The sequence below is a fragment of the Erpetoichthys calabaricus genome, chromosome 6 (genome assembly GCF_900747795.2).
Source record: "Erpetoichthys calabaricus chromosome 6, fErpCal1.3, whole genome shotgun sequence".
NCBI classification, from domain to species: Eukaryota; Metazoa; Chordata; class Cladistia; order Polypteriformes; family Polypteridae; genus Erpetoichthys; species Erpetoichthys calabaricus.
The window spans coordinates 18,159,319-18,184,601 of NC_041399.2; the positions used below are offsets into that span (position 1 = coordinate 18,159,319).

The window sequence follows — 25,283 nt, forward strand, 5'->3', positions numbered from 1 at the left end:
GAAAACCAAACAAATCAATAGGGCTGTTTGGCTTTTAAGTATGCGAAGCACCGCCGGTACAAAGCTGTTGAAGGCGGCAGCTCACACCCCCTCCGTCAGGAGCAGGGAGAGAGAGAGAGAGAGAAAAACAAACAATCAAAAATCAATACGTGCCCTTTGAGCTTTTAAGTATGCGAAGCACCGTGCAGCATGTCCTTTAGGAAGCAGCTGCACACAGAAGGTAGCAACGTCCCTATCGTCTAGGTGTGTGAACAGCCCCCCTGCTCACACCCCCCTACGTCAGTGCAAGAGAGAGAGAGAGAGAAAGTAAGTTGGGTAGCTTCTCAGCCATCTGCCAATAGCGTCCCTTGTATGAAATCAACTGGGCAAACCAACTGAGGAAGCATGTACCAGAAATTAAAAGACCCATTGTCCGCAGAAACCCACGAAGCAGTGAAAAATCCGCGATATATATTTAAATATGCTTACATATAAAATCCGCGATGGAGTGAAGCCGCGAAAGGCGAAGCGCGATATAGCGAGGGATCACTGTATAGCCCAAAATCACACAAGGAAGACCTCAATGGGCTTTAACAGGCCCTGCTCTTTTTGACAGCCCTCCCGCCTTGACTCCCTAAGAAGACAAGAAAAAAACAAACTCCCAAGAAAGAAGATATTAAAGAAGCAGTCATACTGGGAATTTTTAATAGTTTACAATATTTCCGTCCAGATTTTTTTGAACAAGTCCTTCATCTTCTAAAAATTCATGTCAGAATACTTGAGAAACAGTACTGGACCTGATAAAATATCACTGAACTGTGGGCGTCCCGGGGAAACTTCCAACAAGGCACAACCTCAACAACTAAAACAAACCTTGGAGTCTGTCTTTAGTGATTAAATGCTGTTTAATTTACTCAATAAAATAAATGGATTTGTTTGCACAGCATCCTTATGGTTTCAGTTACAAACCTTCAGCTATGTTTTGTTACTGCCAGCCTGAACACCCAGTGGATTCTGAAAGCAGTCAGACCCCATCACGTTCTGCACACTCTAATTTGTTGTAAACTCAACTTTAAATGGATAACATTTGATATTTTGGTACCTCAATCCACCCACAATAACCATCACGACAAAGTGAATCTTCGATCATTGGGTAGAAGGGTCCTTTCATCTGATTGGCTGGCCCAGCACTGAGTCAGCTGTAGAATGGCCAATGGGGGAGGCGGCTTGTTGGCCGAGGTCTCCAGGACTCTGACTGTGTCTGGCGTGACTGACTCCTTTTCAACAGTCTTGGTGTCGTTCTACTGGGTGGTGCACGAAACACCGAAACATCTCCGACTTCAACGTCGACGTATGTTTCTCGTACGCCCATACATGAAATGAAAGATATGCAATACAAAAATCCAACTGCAATTGTCTATAGAAACCATGTGCAATAAAATACATGTATTTCCTTGTTGTCGTCCTTCAGTTCTTGGACACAAGTCATTCTGTACGGTTTCATTTGTAGTGAGTGCAACACATGTTGATAAGACCTGTGTGAAACATTCACTTGTTGTGCCAATTTACATGTCGATTTCCTAGGACTTCTGGCCATCTGTTCCTGAATATCTGCTACAACCGCAGGTGTATGAACGGACAGGGCCCGATTCTTTTTGCAGTTTGCAACTGACCCAGTCTTACGCCACTTCTTCACCAACTCATGAATACTGCTCTTTGCTGGTAGGTTTACGCCAGAAAACTTCTGGGCAAAAATGTCCCGCGTTTCCTTAAAAGAACCGGTAGACGCATACGCCTCCACTATTCCAATCCTCTGTTGCAGAGAATACATCTTCCGGATCTCTTTCATGCACGTCTGTACCCACTGGCTCACAGCTTCCTTACTAATGAACAGTTGGGGCTGCTGACCCTGTCACGACAACGAGGCTCCGCGATCGCGACGGCATCTGCCTGTATAATAGCTCGAGCCAGCCGGTCGGAGATGGTTCGGTTTTGCCTTTGTTCATGGACCATGCCTTCTGCTATTTCGTTAGCTGCACGGATCTCCCTTTTCATGAAAAGAAATAAAAATGGATGACAAGCTTCCTCCTGCCTGGTTCTTCGGGGTGATTATTTACATAAATTAAATTTTAACCACATTTGTATTGTCATATTTTATTTCTGAGGTGGCCATGATAGACCGGCCATCTAGCTCTGTTAGGAAGGTTACTTGTATTTTGTTTTGTGTGTTGCACCCATTGTGGGGGTATGGGGGGGGTTCCATCTCTGAAGACGTCTTCCATTCCATTTTTTTCCTACAAGGTTTTTTTTTGGGAGGTTTTTCTTGCTTTCTTAGAGATTTAAGGCTTGGGGGCTGTCAAAAAAAACAGGGCCTGTTAAATCCCATTGAGGCATTCCTTGTGTGATTTTGGGCTATGCAAGAAATAAATTGTTGTTGTTTTCAGAAAGCTTTGTATGTTGTAGCAGAAAATCTTTATGTAACACTTTTAGTCTAATGACCTTTTTAGTTATGTTGACTTTTGGCTAACTGCTTTCAGCAGAATGACTTCATTCTAGTATGCTGTCCCTCAAGGTTGCCCTGGCCTGGAATGAAGTGTCATGTATTTCTCTATGTAACATAATACGGGATGATCCAATATCCTATATATGGAAATAAACTCTTAAAAGTAAAGGTGCCAGAGTGTTTTTCAGAGCAACACCATAGGGGAATCATTTTTGGTTCTCCAAAAGATCCATCCATATGAAGGTTCTAGAGACCGTTATTTATTTAGACCTGTAACAGGCTCCTTACAGTAAATAGCCATGAACAGATGGTAAGAGACGTGTGAATTACCAATGCGTCCTGAATTCAAAAGGACATTTGCTGCACACAACAACACAGGCTAAGTTCAGATTTTCTCAGTCTGTTAGGTAGCCCACCTTAGATGAAAGATATATATTTTCCATCCATCCATCCATTATCCAACCCGCTATATCCTAACTACAGGGTCACAGGGGTCTGCTGGAGCCAATCCCAGCCAACACTGGGCATAAGGCAGGAAACAAACCCCGGGCAGGGTGAGATATATATTTTTTTCCAGATATTAATAATAATAATTAATTCATTACATTTATATAGCGCTTTTCTCAGTACTCAAAGCACTATCCACACAGGGAGGAACCGGGAAGCGAACCCACAATCTTCCACAGTCTTCTTACTGCAAAGCAGCAGCACTACCACTGCGCCAACTGTGAGGATATTACGAAGTTTTTCAAATCACAAAGAACCAATTTCATATGCAAAGAACCCTTCCTAGAATAAAATGGTGATTTGTGAAGAAATAGTTCTATGAGGAACCACACAACCCAGTAAAGAACCATAAAATGCCATTAAAGAACCAGGATTTTTAAGAGCATAATTATATTAAATGAACATGTTATCATCTTTAGGCTCAATCTGCTTTTGGATATCCATACACTATGAAGGCTTTGTTTAACAAAAGACTGTTAGCAGACCAGTGATTACAATGCAAGAGTGACACGTCTTCGATCGGGTGCTCTGAAGGCGTCTTTGTTAAATACATTTTTTATGCTTATGGATCACTAGAGTCTAAAGATGAGTCTGGATGATAAATTAGACTGGACTGCCAATACTGATGCGCTGTGCAAGAAAGGACAGAGCCGGTTAGAAGGCTGGCATCCTTCAACATCTGCAATAAGATGCTGCAGATGTTCTATCAAACAGTTGTGGCGAGCGCCCTCTTCTACGCAGTGGTGTGCTGGGGAGGCAGCATAAAGAAGAGGGACGCCTCATGCCTGGACAAACTGGTGAGGAAGGCAGGCTCTATTGTTGGCATGGAGCTGGACAGTTTAGCATCTGTGACAGAGCGAAGGGCGCTGAGCAGGCTCCTATCAATTATGGAAAATCCACTGCATCCACTAAATAATGTCATCTCCAGACAGAAGAGCAGCTTCAGCGACAGACTGCTGTCACTGTCCTGCTCCACAGACAGATTGAGGAGATCGTTCCTCCTCCAAACTATGCGACTCTTCAATTCCACCCGGGGGGGTAAACGTTAACATTTAACATTATACATAGTTATTGTCTTTTTTTCACCTGCATTATTATCATTCTTTAATTTAATATTATTTATTGTATCAGTATGCTGCTGCTGAAGAATGTGAATTTCCCATTGGGATTAATAAAGTATCTATCTATCTATCTATCTATCTATCTATCTATCTATCTATCTATCTATCTATCTATCTATCTATCTATCTATCTATCTATCTATCTATCTATCTATCTATCTATCTATCTATCTAAAGAACCTTTAATGTACGAGTGTTAAGGTGGAACAAGGAATCGAGATTTTTTTCCCTTGTGGTTGTCCCAAGGGAATGATAGGCTGATACAGCAACAAATTCTTGGGATGCCAACCCAGCTGTCCCCGTTTACTTGAAAAAGACAACAAACACAATGTGTGAGGGTGTTTAAAAAATAAAGCAAAAGGCCACCCCATAACACTTGGGCCAGTTCAGTTAACACACGGAAAGCAGTAATGAACAGGCTGTGAAGCTCTTCTTCTTAGGTCACTTGAACCAGAAGTGAAGCCTCCTTCCTTTAAGACACGGGGACAGGAAGGGGCGGAGTCAGTTGCCCTCACTGGGCGGTTTCTCTGCACTGTGGAGATAAAAGAAGAGAAGGCAGTTAGCGGCAGCACCCCCTCTTGGCCTGGGGTGGTAGCACATACTTGGGAAGAACTCGGAAGATGACCCACCGGCACGCAGGCGTGACACCCTACAATATCCAGGATTTGATAAAAACGGCGACTTTCCTAATGATCTTTCTTTTGGTACGTGTCTGATTCAAGATTTTTGATTTACTCTTTGATTCTCGGTTTCTGATATCAGTAATGGCCTTGTTAACGTCGTCTCTCCCAGTCCTGTACTTACAAATCCTTACTTGTCTCTTTGAGGCCAAATAATAATGCCACGTCACAAAGGATAGCTTAGTTGCTTATTGTTATCAAAAAATGCAACTTTTATTTTTCTGAACTAGGCCAAAACAAAATCTGATTTTAATAGGATGAGGAAACTAATAATGAAAGTGTGTCACAACGTTTCTGAGGTTGACAGATGAGATCTAATAGTAACTTCGTATCTGATTTTTAATTTTTAAAATGAACAATAAAGTTATTTTTACCTATTTAATCAAAAAATGCAGATGTATTAGTGCACCATATACATCCATCCATCCATCCATTATCCAATCTGCTATATCCTAACTACAGGGTCATGGGGGTCTGCTGGAGCCAATCCCAGCCAACACAGGGCACAAGGCAGGAAACAAACCCCGGGCAGGGTGCCAGCCCACTGCAGGGCACACATACCCACACACCAAGCACACACTAGGGACAATTTAGGATCGCCAATCCACCTAACCTGCATGTCTTTGGACTATGGGAGGAAACCCAAGCAGACACGGGGAGAACATGCAAACTCCACGCAGGGAGGACCTGGGAAGCAAACCTAACTGTGAGGCAGCAGCGCTACCCACTTGCGCCACTATGCCGCCCACCATATACGTATTGTAGGTAAATATATAAAAGCAAATAAAAAGATACAATAGATAAATCTAGATAAATATCTTTTTGGCTAGCACTTCTGCCTCACAGGTCCAGCATCCCGTTAGTCTGAACCTCACATCTAGTTGCTGACTCGGTGGAGTTTGTATTATCTACCCATCGCTATGTGGGTTGTCCTCTGAGTACTTTGCTTCTCTTCATAGTACATCCACAAGACAGCGAAAGGCCTGCCCTCGTCTAGATTGCTCTAATGTTCTAAACAAAGCTGTGTATTTTAAGATGACTCTGTAACTCTAAGTTGGCCCCTTTCATGCCAATGATGCTGCCAGGACCAGCTCCAGCTCCTTGCAACCCAAAATGGGATTATTTTAGTTTCAGAAGGCTATCTTAAATTCTACAGATTTTCTATTCCCTCACACACGAATTACAGTAGGCAATGAAGAGTTCCCTTCCTGAGGACTTGCAAGTGTATAATATGGACTTTGGCCTGTTGATCACAACAATCACCTTTAAAATTTCCTATCACATATGCATTCTTTTATTGCTCAGTGATGGACAGTGCAACTTTCTTTACTTTGGTGACCTGGGCTGGTAACATCACTTCAAGAGAGGCCTACTAAATCCACAAGCTGGTTGAAACTGCAGGCTCAGTTATGAGATGCACTTTGGACCTCCTGGAGGTCGTGGTGGAGGAGAGAATTAAAACAAAACTGAGTACCATTATGACCAATGCTGCACATCCTCTCTCTGACACACCAACACTGAAGACTTTCAGCCAATGAATTATTCAGCAGAAGTGAGTGAAGAAACGCGACTAGAGCTCTTTTATACCAGCAGCAATATGTCTGTATAGTGCCTTACTGGGACTTAAGGTTTTCATTCTTTTTTATTTTTCTTCCTTTTTAGTCATTCAAGTGTGTGTTCAGGCCACATTGTGTGTTGTGTATATTTATTTGTTTTTCTCTGTTTATGTATTTAAAGAGCATCCGTAAAGTATGTCCTCTCCTCGACCAAAACATCCTCCAAGAGCAACAGTTTGGTGACCAAAAATGACTTTTTGCAGCATGACGGAGCACCAGGTCAGAAGACAAAAGTGATGACTAATTTTGGATCCATGGCCAGGAAACTCCCCAGACCTTAATCCCATTGAGAACTTGTGGTCAACCATCAAGAGGTGGGTGGACAAAAAAAAACCCTACCAATTCTGACAAATTCCAAGCATTGATTATACAAGAATGGGCTGCCATCAATCAGGATTTGGCCCAGAAGTTGATGGACAGCTTGCCAGGGTGAATTGCAGAGGTTTTGAAAAAGAAAGAAGGGCCAACACTGCAAATATTAACTCTGCGCATAAACGTAATGGAATTGTCAATAAAAGCCTTTGAAACTTATGAAATGCTTGTAATTATACAGGATACTTTAGAAACATCTGACAAAAAGATCTAAAACAACTGTAGCAGCAAACTTTGTGAAAACCAATACTTGTGTCATTCTCCAAACTTTTGTCCACGACTATATAGACCCTCACAATCAAACTGTGGTGAGGCACAGATCAGGGCAAGGGTGTAAAACCATTTCTAAAGCTTTGAGTGTTTCCAGGGGCACAGTGGCCTCAATAATTGTGAAATGGAAGAAGATTGGAACCACTAGAACTCTTCCTTGGGTAATTGGGAACAAAGGGCTTTGGTCAGGGAGGTCATCAAGAAGCCAATGGTTACTCCAACAGAGCTTCAGAAGTCTTCTACTGAAATGGAAAAACCTGTTGGATGGACAACTAAATCAACAACACTCCATCAATCAGGCGTCTACAGTAGAGTGGCTTAATGACAACTTTGCCAGATGGCATTTAAAGGACTCTGACAGTATAAGGAAAAATATTCTGTGGTCTAATGAGACAAAAATTGAACTTTTTGGTCAGAACTCCAAACTATATGTCTGGTGAAGACCTACCTAATACCATCTCTACAGTGAAGCATGGTGGTGGTAGCATCATGCTCTGTGTGTGCTTATCAGTGGCAGAGACAGGGAGACTGGCCAGAAATGAGGAAAGGATAAATGAAGTCAAACACATAACAGGTCAGAATTGAAGGATGAAATGGATGGATGCACACAAATTCAGAGCAGTCCTTGAAGAAAACCTGCTTGTGATTCTGTGATGGTTCTCCTTTAGTGTGACTATGACTATGACAATGCTGGAGTGGATTCAGGACAAGACTCTGACGGTCTCTGAGTGCCCAGACATAAAAACCAAAGAACATTTGTGGAAAAGGTCTGAAGATGGCAGGTTACAGATGCTTCACATCTAATCTAATGGAGCTTGAGAGGATCTTCCAGGTAGAATGGGTCTTGAAGACCCAAAGCTGACACAGGAACTTCTACAAAGTACTGAATTAAGGGTCTGAATACTTCTATGAAGGAGAGATTTCAGTTTTTGATTTTTTTTTTGTAAACCTACCCGAAAACATGTTTTCTCTTTATTATTAAGGGTTATTGAGTACAGATAGATGGGCAAACATTTGCAAATTTATTCATTTTAAATGAAATTTACAACACAATAAAGTGTGCAGAAATGGAAGGGGTTCTGAATCCAGTGTATTGAATCTTAATTATACAGTTCTATAATAATAAGCTTTGCTATATACAGGACTAGCTGTCCCTCGCGGCAACACCCATGTAGTAGAGAAACAGGACAAACTTCAAAAATCAATAAAAAAATATTTAAAAAATATAATTTGTATTGAGAATTTATATTGATAGCTTTCATATCTGAGGGCCTTTTGATATACAATATTTTTGCTTTTGCTATCAGGGGCGAGGACATATGTTTCTTGGGGAACTAACCCGGGAGAAAGTGATGTAAAGTTGATCATGCGAGAAGCCTTGTGAGCTAAGAACAACCCCTGCCAGCTGGAGTGTCTGTCCTGAGGTCTTGTTAATTGACATTGCAAAGTAAAGCTTCACCAGGAACTGTAATCTTTTGAATTGAAAGGGCAAGTCCATCCAGATTAGAGGAATGGGAGGGATAAAAACCCTCTCGCCAATGTCACATAAGACTGACTCAAACGGAGGCTGGAGCGGGAGTGAGGAGGTCCCTGCCCACTTCCCCCTGCTCTCGGCCCGCAGCCTCTCTCTCGGATTTGTGCAAATAAATTGCTGCTGCAAGCAAACTATGATACTTAGCACAATGAGAGAAGTCGCAAAATCAACCGGAATGTTCAAGCAAATTATAGAAAGAAACCCGATCTAAATCCATTAAGTAGTTCTCTCATGAAAAGTGGACAGACATACAGACAGACAGACGTTGAATTTATTTATATATATATATATATATATATATATATATATATAGACAGTGTGGGTGTATGTATATATTGTCACACATGTGCGCTTAGGAGGCAATCAAAAGGCCCAGAGGTGAGTGAATGGTTATCAGATGGGGGGTTGTATGATGGTATTAATGCCTCTCTTTCTGGCCTTACAGAAATAAAGAAGAAAAATAATGAATTACCGAAACAAATACCCTTACAGAATGTATTTCAACACCCACAACACTTCCGGCTCCTGTTTACCACGTCACTTCCGGTCCCCCAGTGATGACGTCACCACCGACCATTGATGATGATGTCACTTCCGGTCCCCCGGTGATGACGTCACGACCGGCCATCATTGATGACATCACTTCCTGCTTTAATCATTTCCTGTAGCCATTGTATTATATAAACGACGACAGAAACAAGCACTGTCGTCGAATGTCTGATATATTTAACTTTATCATCTTGACCAACAAAAATTATTACAAGGGGCTAATCCCCAAACCTTTATGCTTTGTTTTGTGAGCTTAATTTCATCACAATATATATACATATATATATATAAACTCAAAAAAAGTAAAGGAATTTTTAGGTTACAAGTATCACATCAGCAGAAGAAGTAAGGTTGGCTATTTGCTTTATTTTTTTTCCATGGTCACAATTCATTTACAGTAGGGATTCTCACCTGTGTCAATGACTCGGATCTTCTTTGTCCATGTACCTTTTGGGAATGTCTGCATTGAACATTGATAGAAACCTTGATCAGCAGCAGAGGTTTCTTTTATCATAATACTTCCATCCATTACTGAGGAGTTGAGAAAGATGGTCCTTCGTTGATAGTCTCCAAAGAGCATTTTACCATAGATGTGGTGGAAAACAGCAACTTGCGTCTTATTATTGTTAGTTCTCTTTTCCCAGCTAATCTGTGTTAGATTACCAGACCAAGGGCACGTACACACCAGGGTCAGATTCTCCTTCAGCACAACAGTTGAGTCAGCAGGTCCTTCTAAAATGGCATCTGGAAAAGTAGATACAGTATAGAATATTTATTTAGTTATATTGTTATGTCAGTAAGTGTCAGACTTGTGAATGACGTCTACAAAGCACCTTTAAATATTAGAACATTTGAACAACCTAGAGAAAAACAGGCCATTTAGCAAAACACAACTCATCAGCCCTATCCACTTAATTCTTCTAAAATAACATTAATTTCCTAACTCTAACCCTAATCCTAACCCCAACTTTCTGTCCCTGTGGTCTTGATGAACTCAATTTAAAGTCAACGTCTCGATCCACTGGACAAATTTCCTTCATAATTTTAAACTTGTAGCGGTCCGGTGCCGCTAAGATTCACACCGTCAAGATGACGGTGATTTATTTATTTTTGAAATTCTGTTAGTGCTGTTAAAACAGCAGGGACAGTGTTTTCTGGATCTGATATTTATCAGACCATATCATCTGCATATAGAGACATTTTCTGTTTCAGTCCTTCTCTGACAATCTCCTTTATCTGATAAAAATTTCAGCAGTGAACCGCTAGTGGTTCAATAGCGATTGCAAACAACAGAGGCGACAAGGGACATCCTTGTCTGGTACCACGTTCTAGTTTAAAGTAGTCTGAGCAAATGTTGTTAATACAAACTGAAGCTTCTGGATTGGTATACAGTAGTTTGATCCATGCACAAATATTCGGGCCAAACCCAAATTTCTCCAATGCAGTGAAAAGGTAGTTCCATTCAATCATATCAAATGCTTTTTCTGCGTCTAATGATAGTAATATCTCTGGGGTGTTTGATTTTGCTGGTGAATATATAACATTAAACAAGCGTTGGAGATTGGAAGATAGGTGTCGGTCTTTAATAAATCCAGTTTGATCTTGTGATATTACCGAGGGTAGCACTTTCTCCATCCTTCTAGCTAGAATTTTTGAGAGTATCTTAACATCATTATTCAGGAGTGAAATTGGTCTGTATGATGCACATTGTAACAAGTCCTTAATTTGTTTAGGAAAGACGGTGATTAATGCTTGTCGAAATGTTTGAGGTAGTATTTGGTTGTCTCTAGCTTCTGTAAATATTGCCAATAAGAGGGGAGCTAGCTGAGTGGAGAATTTCTTATAAAATTCTTTTTTATTTATTTATTTATTTATAGTGGATCCCAGGAACGTTCCCAGCCTTGGCTCGACCCGCACACACTCACAAACAGAGACAAAAATAGAGCACACTGGGGAATAACAACTAAAGAATGTAATGCAATTATATCATAAATGAAACCAATAATACCACCCCAAAACCCCTACGGCGATATTACTTCAAACATATAAACACAAACAACTCCACACAGCAAAGTCAATGGAAACAACACCGGATGAAATGAAAGATGACGCAGTGAGTCCAGAGATCTGCACGCTGCAAGAGAATGAAAAACAGTCCTACAGGCAGCCACTGTAAGGGTGAAGATGGATGGATGGTTCAAGAGCGCTCCTTTTCTTGCGGGGAAGCCAATGAATCCATAATCAATCCACAGGACACAGGCAGACAGAAGACAATCCAGACCCCAACAATGAATACAATCCAGGACACAAAACTAATTACAGCTTAAACAACAGAAGGCAGTCTCACAGGTAAACGGAACACAAAATACAACAACCAAACACACTTTTTCTCCCTTAGCCACCTGCCCTCCTTTGACCACCTTTGACCCCAACAGCCCCTGCAGGGACTGCTGGGAGATGCAGTTCTCACTAATAGTAGCACTGCTACAAACTCTTCAGTCAGGTCTCCGCTTCATTTTCTTTTTCTTAAACTGTAAAGGCTCAGCTCTTTTCATCTTTCCTCATAACTCATCCCCTGTAGCTCTGAATCAGCCTACTTGCTCTTCTCTGGACCTTTTCTAGTGCTGCTATGTCCTTTTGTAACCTAGAGACCAAAACTGCACACAGTACTCCAGATGAGGCCTCACCAGTGTTTTATAAAGCTTCAGCAGAACCTTCTTGGACTTGTACTCCACACATCAAGGCGCTATATAACCTGACATTCTGTTAGCCTTCTTAATGGCTTCTGAACACGGTCGGGAAGTCGATAGCTTAGAGTCCACTATGACTCCTAAATCCTTCTCATAAGGTGGACTCTCGATTTTCTGACTGCCCAGTGTGCATTCAAATCTCACATTTTTACTTCCTATGTGTACTACTTTACATTTACTGACATTAATTTTCATCTGCCACAGATCTGCCCAAGCCTGTATGCTATCCAAGTCCTTCTATAATGATATAACGAATTCCAAATTATCTGCCAATCCACCTATCTTGGTATCATCTTCAAACTTAACCAGCTTGTTACTTATATTCCTATCCAAATCATTCATATTTATTAAAAGTAGCAGCGGCCCTAGCACTGACCCCTGCTGGACACTACTCTTAACATCAGCCACATCCGAATAATGTATTCAAAATGTCTGTATGTTGGTTCAGGCTGAAGGTAAGGGTTGGGGAAGCCTGATGTCTTGTCATGGATTCAGGTTCCATCTGTGTTCATATGGATCACTACCTGTATTTTCTCCATGCAGCTAAAACGAAGAGCTTGTCTCCAACAGTAGCTGCTCACCACTTAACTGGAACTGGGAACTCAAACTTGAAGCACTAAGATATTTTGTCTCCTACAGAAGTTAATAGTCACTTTAATCCATTTTTGATCTTAAGCCAGCTCTACCGTCTCTGTGCATCCTCTTGCAATGTAAGACCACCAAGGAAACCACAAATGCACATTAGAGAAATGTTGCATTCTTCAAGCCTTAAGCAGCAGTTACAGACATTCACACCTATTGTCATGAAAGACAGTGGGCTCTCTTCTGTATCATAAAGATAAAGCCTCCAAATGCTGCAGCTATTTTTGAAAGAATATCTCCTTAAGCAAATGAAGAATAAACAAGTGGCAGGCCAGAGAAAGGTGCACAAGGTGAGACAGAAAAATAACCGGATTGGTAAAAAAGAAAAATATTTATTGCTGAATTACAGCATTCTAAACATTGCCACCTTCTATATAGTCCCTCTCCCGATCTCGACACTGCTCCATACGTATCTTCCATTGATTGAAACAGTGATGGATGTCTTCTTGCTTGAGGCTCTTCAACAGGCTTGCCGTTTCTGTCTTCACTTCATCCATTGAAGAAAAATGTGTTCCCTTCAGGTCACTTTTGATTTTTGGGAAGAAGTAAAAATCACAGGGAGCTAAATCGGGCGAATAGGGAGGATGATCGAGGACAGGAATGTTTTTGTCAGTCAAAAACTGCTTTACAGAAAGAGAGAAAATTCGCGAGAAATTTGATGTTGATTCGCTGTTCAAATTATTCACCCGACATTATAGCGCCAACTTGTGTAGTGACTGTTGTGCAAATACTGACTGGGCTCTTCACAGGATATACCTAGCTGGTCGGCGGTTTGAGAGGGGGTGTACGGGGGGATTTAGTTCTATGATTCACGTCCGGCCGACCTCCAGACGGTTTTCCAGGAAAGCCCCAAGCCCATTCCGGTTATTTTTGTGTCTCACCTCGTATTCTTTGTCTAAATGAATGAATCAGCGGGGCCAAGTAGCTTTGCTATTGACAGTAAACCCCACCAGACCTCAACAAGTCACTAGACGCCATCAAAACTTGGAGACGGCTGCACTGTAGTCTAACTGTAAAGGACCCCTGGAAGGTTTTTCACTGCGTAAGGGTGGTATGACTCCACGACTGAGGTGTTAAATTGTAAAACACAAGGTGACTAAATCTATGAGTGAATGATTGTGTAGCTGTAGAGGGCCTTCAGGGGTTTTTTAACTCTTTCAGGGCTGATGTCAACTTTTGTCAAAATTTCAGGGGTAGAGGACAGTAATCAGCTGTAAACTGCGACAAAACTTGTCCTTACATTTTAGTTCGACTCTCTTTGCTAGAAGGAAAGTTGCATAGCTTTGTTGATTTAACCACGATTCCCTGTGCGTGCAAGAGTAGTGAAGAGCAAACAACCTCTAAAATGGCACCGACATCTGGTGAGAGATCAAAGCAAATGTGCAAAGCAAAATACTCCATGGACGTTTTAGGTAATTTCGTTGAATAGGACTCTGACTTGTCAGACTCAGAGTTTGATGCAAGTGATCTGGAGATGTAGATCAAAAACGGAAGTGAGGTACCAGCATCATCTGATTGGTTGCCAGCTGATTGTGGTGCTGAACACTTTTGTGTAGCTGATGCGCCTACAGCAGTGTTCACCTGGAAGGACCACCACTTAGGGTTTGTACCTCTTGTCATCATATTTCGTCACACTGTGCTGTGCGAAGACAGGCAGGCAGCTGGCTCACAGTGCATTCCTGCTGATTATCGAGATGCCCCTGTGCAGCCACTGCTGTCAGAGATGCTGAACATGCGTCCACAGCAGCCACAGTACATAGCAACAGACGTTTTATGTTGATATACTGTATGTGTGAAACCATTGCTGGAAAAAATATTCAGCCCTCAAAGAGTTAATTTGCAGGATGACCAGTTTTGGACCGCTGACATTATGGGCAGTTTATTGCCATATAGGATAGGCCAAGGTTGAGTGTATGTTAATGGTGGTACATCATCTAGCTGTTTTAACTGCATTGGGTCACCCTCAGTAGGGTGGTCTGTACACCATAATTACATGGAGGGTCCCAAAAGGAACAAGAAAGAACTGTGTCCTAATAAAATACAGAATAGATTTTCCCAGCATGCCAGAGTGCAGTTGAACCACACTGGGACAGGGCTGGCCGACCTTCTGACAAATGGGAAGTGGCTGCTGTAGCAGAAAATCGTTATGTAACAATTTTTGCGTATTATGGTTTTTAGTTATGTTGCCTTTTGTCTAACTGTTGTAAGCTGGACGGGTTAAAATTAGCATGCAGGTCTTCAAGGTCGCTGTGGACGTGGAATGAAGGATCAACTATCTGTGTGTAACTCAATACAGGATGATCTAATGTCCCATATGTAAACCCGTTTGTAACAGATTAACATATTATCAGTTACTGTATATGCTAAATATTCTCTTGTATATTCATACTCTATAAAGTGTTTGTCAAACAAAGGATTGTTAGCATAACCCGATTTGTAATACAACAGTAACCATCTTGTATTGGTGTGCTCCAAAGGCGTCTTTGCTAAATAAATTTCTTGTACTTATGTATTGCTGAAGTCTAAAGAGCCTTTTATTGAAATCGAGACCAAGATCAAGATGAAAATTTTCCCTATCACTGTCAGAAATGGTAACTGAACTCCCAGGCTTAATTATGTTCGATGGAATAGAAATGGATGGAGGTTCATGTAAGGGATCTAGTAGGTGGCAGCAAGAAAGCTTTTATGTTAAACATGGCTCCCCGATAGTGGTGAGTGAACCCTGCTGGATTTGCTTTGCCTTGAGTTTGGCGAAAACACGGAAATATTCGACCAAATGCATTAATGTCAATGGGGAAGGAGAAACTGAACTAGTTTTGAATGGTATTATAATGGTGCGATGGTCTTTTAAGTGTCCCTGGGGGTAGGGAGGAATGTGTCAACTATGCCAAAAATGTAACTAGAGCTGTGAGGCAGCAGAGTTAACCACTGCACCATAATGCCTCCCTGAGATAAAATTATACTCCAAGTCCACAATACTCATAGTCCTTTATCTCTCTCTGTGTCTCATGAGCGTCTATCACTTCAAGTAACACCCACAGCCTGTGATATATGGAATCAGCATTATATACTTGGTGTCACTGCCTGATCTCTGCCACACATGCCTAATCCAGCCATGAAGAAACAACAATACATTTTTGCAGAACAACAAAGTATTTTCATTATGTTCTCCTAATGTACCCCTCAAAAGAAAATACTTCCATTTTTTTTTACTTTTGCAGGGAGTAAATCTGTTTGAAGTACTAATCAAGTACTGATATCGTGCATTGGTGTTGTCATGCATGCCTTCCAGGTGCTCCTGAAGTATGTGGTACCACCCCCAGGACTAGAGGTGGCACTGTCACTAACAGTCTTGTCTCCTTTTTCCACTCACAGCCTTGAGAATCCATCCCTTGAGGGCAGCAAAGCCAAGAAAGCCCATGGACCTCGATTGGCATTTGCCATAGAATACCAGAATTGGCAGGTCCACCACTGGTGCCCTGTGATTTTCACAGACGAGATCAGGTTCACCCTGAGCACATGTGACAGACATGAAAGGGTCTGGAGACGCCGTGGAGAACATTATGCTGCCTGTAACATCGTTCAGCATGACCGCTTTGGTGGTGGGTCAGTGATGGCATATCTGGGGAGGCATATCAGACCTCTATAGGCTAGACAACTGTACCTTGACTGCCATTAGGTATCGGGATGAAATCCTTGGACCCATTGTCAGACCCTGTGCTGGTGCAGTGAGTCCTGGGTTCCTCCTGATGCATGACAATGCCCCGCCTCATGTGGCGAGAGGATGAAGAAATTGATATCATTGACTGGCCCCCACGCTCACTCGCCTGACCTCAATCCAATAGAACACCTCTGGGTGGGACATTATGTTTCAGTCCATCCAACACAGCCAGGTTGCACCTCAGACTGTCCAGAAGCTCAGTGATGCCCTGGTCCAGATCTGGGAGGAGATCCTCCAGGACATCATCCGTCATCTCATTAGAAGCAAAGCCAAGACATCTTCAGGCACGCACACAAGCACGTGGGGGCCATACAAACTACTGAGTATGATTTGGAGTTGCTGCAATGTCATTTCGGCCAAATGGACGAGCCTGCCTGCCTGCCGCATCATTTTTTCTCTTTGATTTTCTGGGTGTCTTTAGCCCCCTGTAGGTTGACCATTGTCATTTCCATCAAACGATGTGGCATCCTTTCGTTCCTAACACATTACCAGCCCATATCAGTAGAGATAGCCAGCAGGATATTTCTTTCCCATTCAGATCTGATGTGTTCCTTTAATTTTTTGAGCAGTTTATTTACATTTAACTTTTTAAAGTTGATTATATCAAAAAGTGGACGCTTTGGGGGTGATATTAGCCTGTCCTTACAGTGAGGAACATAAGCATTTGAACACCCTGCGATTTTGCAAGTTCTCCCACTTAGAAATCATGGAGGGGTCTGAAATTCCCATTGTAGGTGCATTCCCACTGTGAGAGACAGAATGTAAAAAAAAAAATTCACGAAATCCCATTGTATGATTTGTACAGAATTTATTTGTATTGCACTGCTGCACATAAGCATTTGAACACCTGAGAAATTCACTATTAATATTTGGTACAGAAGCCTTTGTTTGCAATTAACATTTCCCGTAGTTCTTGACCAGGTTTGCACACACTGCAACAGGGATTTTGGCCCACTGCTCCACACAGATCTCCTCTAGATCTGTCAGGTTCCGGGGCTGGCGTTGAGCAACACAGAGTTTCAGCTCCCTCCAAAGATTTTCGATTGGATTTAGGTCTGGAGACTGGCTAGGCCACTCCAGAACCTTGATATGCTTCTTATGGAGCTACTCCTTGGTTATCCTGGCTGTGTGCTTCGGGTCATTGTCATGTTGGAAGGCCCAGCCACAACCCATCTTCAGTGCTCTGACTGAGGGAAGGAGGTTGTTGCTCAAAATCTCACAATACATGGCCCCATTCATCCTCTCCTTAATACAGTGCAGTCATCCTGTCCCCTTCGCAGAAAAGCACCCCCAAAGCATGACGTTTCCACCCCCATGCTTCACAGTAGGGATGGTGTTCTTGGGATGCAACTCCTCCTTCTTTTTCCTCCAAAAAAGGCGAATGAAGTTTAGACCAAAAAGTTCTATTTTGGTGTCACCTGACCACATGACTTTCTCCCATGCCTCCTCTGGATCATCCAGATGGTCATTGGCAAACTTCAGACGGGACTGGACATGTGATGACTTGAGAAGGGGAACCTTCCATGCAATGCGTGATTTGAAACCATGACGGCATAGTGTTCTACCGACAGTGACCTTTGAAACTGTGGTCCCAGCTTTCTTCATGTCATTGGCCAGTTCCTCCCGTGTAGTTCTGGGCTGATTCGTCACGTTTCTTATCATCTGTGATACCCCACGAGGTGAGATCTTGCATAGAGTCTCAGTCCGAGGTGAGACAGACAGTCGTCTTTAGCCTCTTCCATTTTCTGACAATTGCTCCAACAGTTGATCTATTTTCACCAAGCTGCTTGACAATTGCCCCGTAGCCCTTTCCAGCCTTGTGGAGGTCTCAATTTTGTCTCTGGTGTCTTTTGACAGCTCAGTGGTCTTGCCCATGGTAGTAGTTGGAGTCTGACTGACTGTGGGGTGGACAGGTGTCTTTAAAGAGCTCAGACAGGTGCTACTAGTTAAGATTACTAAATGGAGTAGAGGTGGACTTCTTAAAGGCAGAGTATCAGGTCTTTGAGAGCCAGAATTCTTGTTGATTGCCAGGTGTTCAAATACTTATGTGCAGCAGTGCAATACAAATAAATTCTGTACAAATCATACAATGGGATTTCCTGAAATTTTTTTTTTTTACATTCTGTCTCTCACAGTGGGAATGCACCTACAATGTGAATTTCAGACCACTCCATGATTTCTAAGTGGGAGAACTTGCAAAATCGCAGGGTGTTCAAATACTTATGTTCCTCACGGTATATTAGCAGTTTGGGAAGGTGAACGGTAGCAATCAGCCCACTTTCATCATGTCGGGTCCTATTCGTTACAAAGTGAACACGTTCCTCAGTTGGGAATACAGCCATAAAAATGACTTTTTATGCCCCCTGCGCAAGTGCTGGCTTAAGAGCTGTCAAGCTTTCTGGTCTGATCTAATTAATTCACTGGAATTCATAAGGCAGCAAAAAACGTCCACCTACATCTGCATAAACTATTCTGGGCTATCCCCATAATTATTAACAGTAGAGCAAATTGTTATTTGGTGCAAAAGGTCGTCCTAACAGATTGCAGTTGAGGGGACATGTTAATTAACTGTGGCAGGAACACAGAAAAGCAGGCCTGTGTCATTGACTTGGAAAAGCCACAACAAATAGCTAGCATTTTTCAAGGAAAGAAAGGTAATCATCCGTGAAATGCCCGCGTAGTACCAAGTAAATATAACAGCTTGTCTGTGCTAAAAACATCCATGATGCTGAGGGTACAACAAGCTTCATAATGGAGGGTCATATTTAAAGGGAGTTTGTGAGGCAGCCAGAGCTGGAAGTGAGTTGTGTGTGCCTATCCATTCGCTCCTTCTCTCCGAGTCCTTCTCTTTCCTGATTGACAAACCCCTTCAAGAACGAGGCCATACTCGGACATGAGTGGGTTAATAGGCAAAGACAGAGGAAAGCGGTAAACTCACGGGATAGGAAGGATATGAAGATGGGGTCTGGATCTCATTGACCGATAGTTTGTTTTATAATATTTAACTGTTATTCAGCCTTTTCAGTAGCGAACATTCACATAAGTTTAATTTGAATTAGTCCTTTTTTCGTTGATACTGTCAGAAGCTCATTAGAAATAGAACCCATCAAGCAATCACCAGAACGAACACCCCATGGCCACCCAACTCCGCAAATGTGAATACCCTCCAAGTTCGTTACACATTGATTAGAAATTAAAAACACATACATTGCCATGGACCCCCCACCCCGGCTAACTCACATCATCACAGTCACCCAGAGAAAAACCCACACAGTCATCAGAAGAACATTAAAACTCCACAAAGCCTTGAGGGGCTAAGTGAGAGTAAAGGGAGGGGGACATGATTTAGGTCAGTGTTTCCCAGCCTTTGTGTGTTTCAAAGGTTATCACACACCAGTGTGTTTGTGACCCATGAAGGTGGGGGCCCTCCTCTGTGAATTTAGTATGATCGTTGGAGTAGGGGGAGTGGGGAGCACAAGCGTCAAAGCTTTCCACGCGATCACCAGAGCGTTAGGTGAATCGAGCGCAGTCGTCAATGCGTTTCCCCCTTCGTGAATTCAGTGCGATCGTCAAAGTGGAAGTTGGGAAGGTCATCCAAAATTGGCCATGATCCTCTTGTGATCCTGCTGCTGGGAATCAAGTGTGATCATCAGACCGATGGATGGGGTTAGCCGTAGCCCACCTTCAATGCCACTGCCACCACAGTTTGGGAGACTCTGATTTAGACACAAGCTTACCTCCTTCATTTTTTTTTTTTGTAGATCTTACAAATAAGATGTTTTTTTTATAATTCACTGAGAGATCGACAGTCCCTGTCTACTTTTTAAAAATAATAGTTATATCAATGTTAAAAAAATGCATACATAAAAATGGAGTGCCTTATGCACTACAGACTGGTGGCCCTCACGCCAATCATGATGAAGTCCTTTAAGAGATGGACATTGAGACACATTCAACAGAATATTCTAGACAGCCTGGACCACCTCCAGTTTTTATACTATCGCAGTCGCACCACAGTGCTGACATATCAGACCACCCAGTTCCTCAACTTGGCATCATAGCAAATTTTGGATTTCCCAAGTGGCAGACCCCTGCACGTGTTGCTTCCTCTACAGCGATCTTTAACAGAGGCATCCCCACAGGGTACCGTGCTAAGCCCCCTTCTGTTCTCTTTTTTTTTCATGTATGACTGTGTGGTCAAAAACAACTCCAAGTACGTCACTAAATTTTCTCATCACCTTTTGTGTTTTCAAATTATTGACAGACTTCAATTTATACCCTCAAACGTGTGACAGATTATTAAAGGTTTGTGTTTTTCAGCAACTAATGCATGCAGACTTTACACAGGTGGGGGGGTAGGTGGTCCGTGGTATCAGCTTAGGTATAAATCACGACTTCTGATTTTCCATGCTACTCAGCTTGTGCGTTAAATTATTTTACTCACTTGGAAGAATAATAACCAATATAACTTATTTAAAAATCTAATTTCCTTCACAGGAAGTGATGAAAAGGTTGTTTTCAAAATTTGAAGAAATTTGTTTTTCTTCTTTCTCAGTTCTGTTTTCATTTTGATGTTTTAATGTGCATGAAGAATTATTTTAAAATGGGCTTCCAGCTGCCATGGCTTTCCAAAATGAGGAGATGTTGGGGTTTACATATTAACTTGGATCTAACATATCTCAATTCTATTTCAGAAATTTTGTATTTGTATATTTTTGATTTGACGTTGTGATGGATGGCCGGCGAGAGTTTCCGGCCCTCACCCCCAGGTCGCCAGGAGGAGCTCTCCCGACAGCATGGACGGGCCCGAATTCCAGCAGGACTATGTAGTTTTTATGCACAGACCTGCTGGATACCTTGGGGACCACTGGGAGTTGCTGTAGGGAGGCCCGTGGACTCATATATGCCCTATAACCCGGAAGTGCGTCATAATCCCATGACAGGAAGAAACGACGTGCTCCCGGGTTGAAGATAAGGACTGTTTACCCTGACCCGGAAGAAATAAGGACTTGTGGGTAATGGAACAGAAACACCTCCGGGTCAGGGGGTATAAAGGACTCTGGGAAAGCCCAGACATTGAGCTGAGCTGGGAGGTAGGGTGGCGAAGTGTCTGGGCGAGGAGGATTGGTGTTTGTATTTGGAGAATTGATTTATATGAGTAGTGTGGAGTGAAGGGTGCTTTGTGCACGTGATTATTGCAAAATAAAAGAGTCTTGGACTTTTACCTGGTGTTTGGAGTGGTACCTGAGGGTTCAAGATGTGGATCAGAACCTCTACTGCTACAACGTGTAAAAATTGATTTGATGTATAAAATGAATATATGAAAACTAATCATGACCTTGAAAGAGAGTTGCAACAATAGGATGTCACACATGAGTATGATACATTTAACTTTTGATTCTGTTGACTTCAATGAAATAAAAAGACTAAATTAGTGTAAGCCATCATGTATGACTGTGTGGTCAGAAAGAACTGTAATGATTTACTTCACAAGGTAGAAGTACACAAGAATAGTTGCATCAGATGTTTTAAATATTAAAACTATATGCTTCTGTTTAAAGGCTAAGTATTCTCGATTGTTACAGAAATTAGTCATTTTTCACCAAGGGCTAGTAAAGGATCAAAAATAATATTCATAATAATAATATTCATAATCACTGACCTTGAAATAGTCTAAAACGATACCTCACATGCTTAAGTTTGAAACTTGTCATTTTTAACCTTAGAGGACTAGGACCACCGATAAAGAATCAAATGTCGAAAATATTATATTAGTGATCAGCAACCTGAAAATACCATAAACTACCCTGCCTATATTACTGATCCACGTTTTCTTGATGTTTTCTTTGACGTCCTCCATAGCCATCGGACCTTACTCTTATTCTATGTTAATTAGTGTTTCCTTATTTTAATTCTTATTTATTTTGTCTTTTTTCTCTTTCTTCATCATGTAAAGCACCTTCAGCTGCATTATTTGTATGAAAATGTGCTATAGAAATAAATGTTGTTGTTGTTGTTGTCTGCGGTGGGCTGGCGCCCTGCCCGGGGTTTGTTTCCTGCCTTGAACCCTGTGTTGGCTGGGATTGGCTCCAGCAGAACCCCGTGACCCTGTAGCTAGGATATAGTGGATTGGATAATGGATGGATGGATGTTGTTGTTGTTGTTTTGTGAAAGGGGGTAGCTTTGACACATTTATCCCACTTGGGTCGGTTGATGTGGTGTTTCCTTAAGAGGCATCAGCTCTCTGGAAATGTGTTCTTTTCAATTGCGGTGTTTTAATTAACCTGAATTGAAATAATTATAAATAAAAAGGTATTATCCCTCCCCAGCATGCAATATGACGGTTACTAGATTTACACGAGAAGTATAAGGATAATTTAGCTCTTTATTGACGGGTTCACGCGGTATTACAAACGGGAAGCTTATGACAGACTCTCAAGCATGTGGGTGCCTTAACCTACGCAGTCTGCCATCTTTCGTTTGCAACGCTGAAAGGATTTTCACTGGACGGAAGACATAATCTTCTGCCCGGCAGCTTCAAAGTGTTGGCCGTAGGTCCATCCTTATATTCTGATTGCTCCATGTGCAGGCTCCCTCTCTGGATCCAAACAAGGACAGGAAAGGACTCAAATCCCACCTTGAAAAATACAGGAATAGCACAATGCCTACATACAGTTCTCATTCTCCCAACAAGGAAAGAGGATAGTGTACTGACAGAGGACCAAAATATACTAGTCTGTCTTTAGGCTGACTATTCAATTCTCCAGTTGTCTTTGGCTCTCTAGTCCTGTGCTTGGCTCGGCAATTCTAAATGCTGATGCTGTGCCCCTGTGTACCATATTTGGTCTGCCTGTATGAATGAGTCTATAACAGTGGGCACAGAGAACAGTGACATAAAACTTAATAATAAAACATATTATAACATGTGGCCTCCACAAATTCAATTCCTTCTGATCATTTTTGCTGAAGACTCCTACTCATTTACTATTTAATCATAAGGGTGTAATTTCCTGTACAAATTAAGGTCCTAAAATGTCATAAAAAATGAGGGTTTTTTCAGGTCTAGAGAACCACAAAGAGGGGTAAATCCTGCAAAACTAGACATCAAGATGAGACAAATGGTGCATCATATGTTGGGGGTTTTCTCATACCGGTGAGCCAGGAGGCGAAAGAAAAAAAAAGTGGAAGTGATATCAAAGAATTCATAAATCATTCTTAGGAACACAATATATTAGTTTATATTAATAATAATAATGAAATTGAAGATTACTTTTATTATTAAGAATCAATGTGGTTGCCACTTGTTTAAAATTACAAATTTCATTGCACAGGCAATGAGAGATTATAGTTGAGCTGGACAGCAATGTCCCATATCCCTTCTTAACACATATTTTAATAACCTTAATAACCAACTTGGGGCAAAGTTTTGGCTCTGAGGTAAGGATTTGCACTGGCACTACATCCAGCCCTGCATGTACAGTTAGGCCAAGGGAAGGGATTGTGTTACAAAAATGCTTTAGTTGCCTCACATTTTTATGCAATCGTTTTGTTCACCCCACTGAATTAAAGCTGAAAGTCTGCACTTCAACTGCATCTGAGTTGTTTCATTTCAAATTCATTGTGGTAATGTACAGAACCAAAATTAGAAAAAAGTTGTCTCTGTCCAAATATTTATGGACCTAACTGTAGGCCTTCCAACCTGCAGGGAAAAACCTTGGGGTTGGTGGCAGAATTGGCACTCCAGCCACCATAAAAAACCTCCCACTGGTTCTATTCCATCTAAACTAGTGTCGTGCTGCGGTGTCACATGGCTGGGATCTTGAGTTGGTTTATCATGTGGTGGGTGTGCCAATGTGCTGTATCAGTGCAGGCTCCTAACCTCTCTCTTAATAACCATCCATCCATCCATTTTCCAACCCGCTGAATCCGAACACAGGGTCATGGGGGTCTGCTGGAGCCAATCCCAGCCAACACAGGGCACAAGGCAGGAACCAACCCACAGCAGGACACACACAAACACACCCACACACCAAGAACACACTTGGGCCAATTTAGAATTGTCAATTCACCTAACCTGCATGTCTTTGGACGGTGGGAGGGAACCTCTTAATAACCTTTAATAAATTATTGATCATACTGAATATTCATGTTTCACTATGTTTTCATACAAATGGGAAGAATTATAACATGTGCCGAAGACAACAATTTAAATCAAGTCACTGCCGACGAGTATCACAAAAGGAAATGCTTATTGCATTTCTTCGATAATAAATAATAAGATCTACTCTTCATATTCTTCAGTTCCAAATTGTATTCCCCTCCCAGCCATTCAGCCAATGATCACAAATGAAAAGAACTTTTATATTGTGATTTAAACTGTTTAAATGATGCCCTTTATTAAATGATCTAAGTTAGACATTTTCAGATATTGCAAAAATCCAGTAACAGTAACAATAAAATTTTTATTAAACTTAGAAGGCCATAAAAGTACAAATGGTGACCTTTTATTGTGTTTTATTTTCTCTCTTTATATTCTTTAATGCTTCTGCTTTGTTTAAATTGTGTCTGAAAGCAGAAAACTGCAAACTGAGCATAAAAATAATGCATGTGACACACCAAATACTACATTTATAATTCTTTTTTTGTTTCATAACCTAGGTGTTTCCTCAGAGCTTCGAGTGACCCTGTGTTCAATTTCAGGCCTAGTCAGGGTCTTTGCATGAGCTTTGCGTGTCCTCCCTGCATCCTCTGCTTCCAACCGACTTCTCTTACATCTCAAAGTTGCACACCACAGGATAACTAACAGCTCTAAATGGACTTTTTGATTCATTGTGAGTGATCTTTGGACTGGCAGTTGTCCCAGGATGCCTTGAAGCCGATGTTACTGTCCTTCTATTCTTGTATGGCCAGATGCAACTCTCAAACGAGAATACATTATCTGGGGACAAGTGTGTAATGAACAGTGACAAAATCCGGCACCGCAAAGGCTGTGCCCACATGACTTCAGTCTAAAACACCTCCAGTCCATGCACTAAACTA

General features: G+C 41.7%; 2 protein-coding genes across 3 annotated transcripts in view; both read right to left on the reverse strand.

Moving 5' to 3' along the window:
• The window catches only part of LOC114653862 (protein disulfide-isomerase TMX3-like), a 1,157,775-nt gene that overhangs the window by 1,118,325 nt on the left and 14,167 nt on the right, over positions 1-25,283 (reverse strand). The window lies entirely within an intron of this gene.
• The window catches only part of cd226 (CD226 molecule), a 63,755-nt gene that overhangs the window by 17,438 nt on the left and 21,034 nt on the right, over positions 1-25,283 (reverse strand). Inside the window, exon 2 of one of the 2 annotated variants that reach the window (XM_028803401.2) lies at positions 9,543-9,875. The exons of the other annotated variant lie outside the window; for it this stretch is intronic. Coding sequence (XP_028659234.2) covers positions 9,543-9,875 — 333 coding nt within the window. The remainder of the gene's footprint in view (positions 1-9,542; positions 9,876-25,283) is intronic. 2 annotated transcript variants of the gene reach the window in all.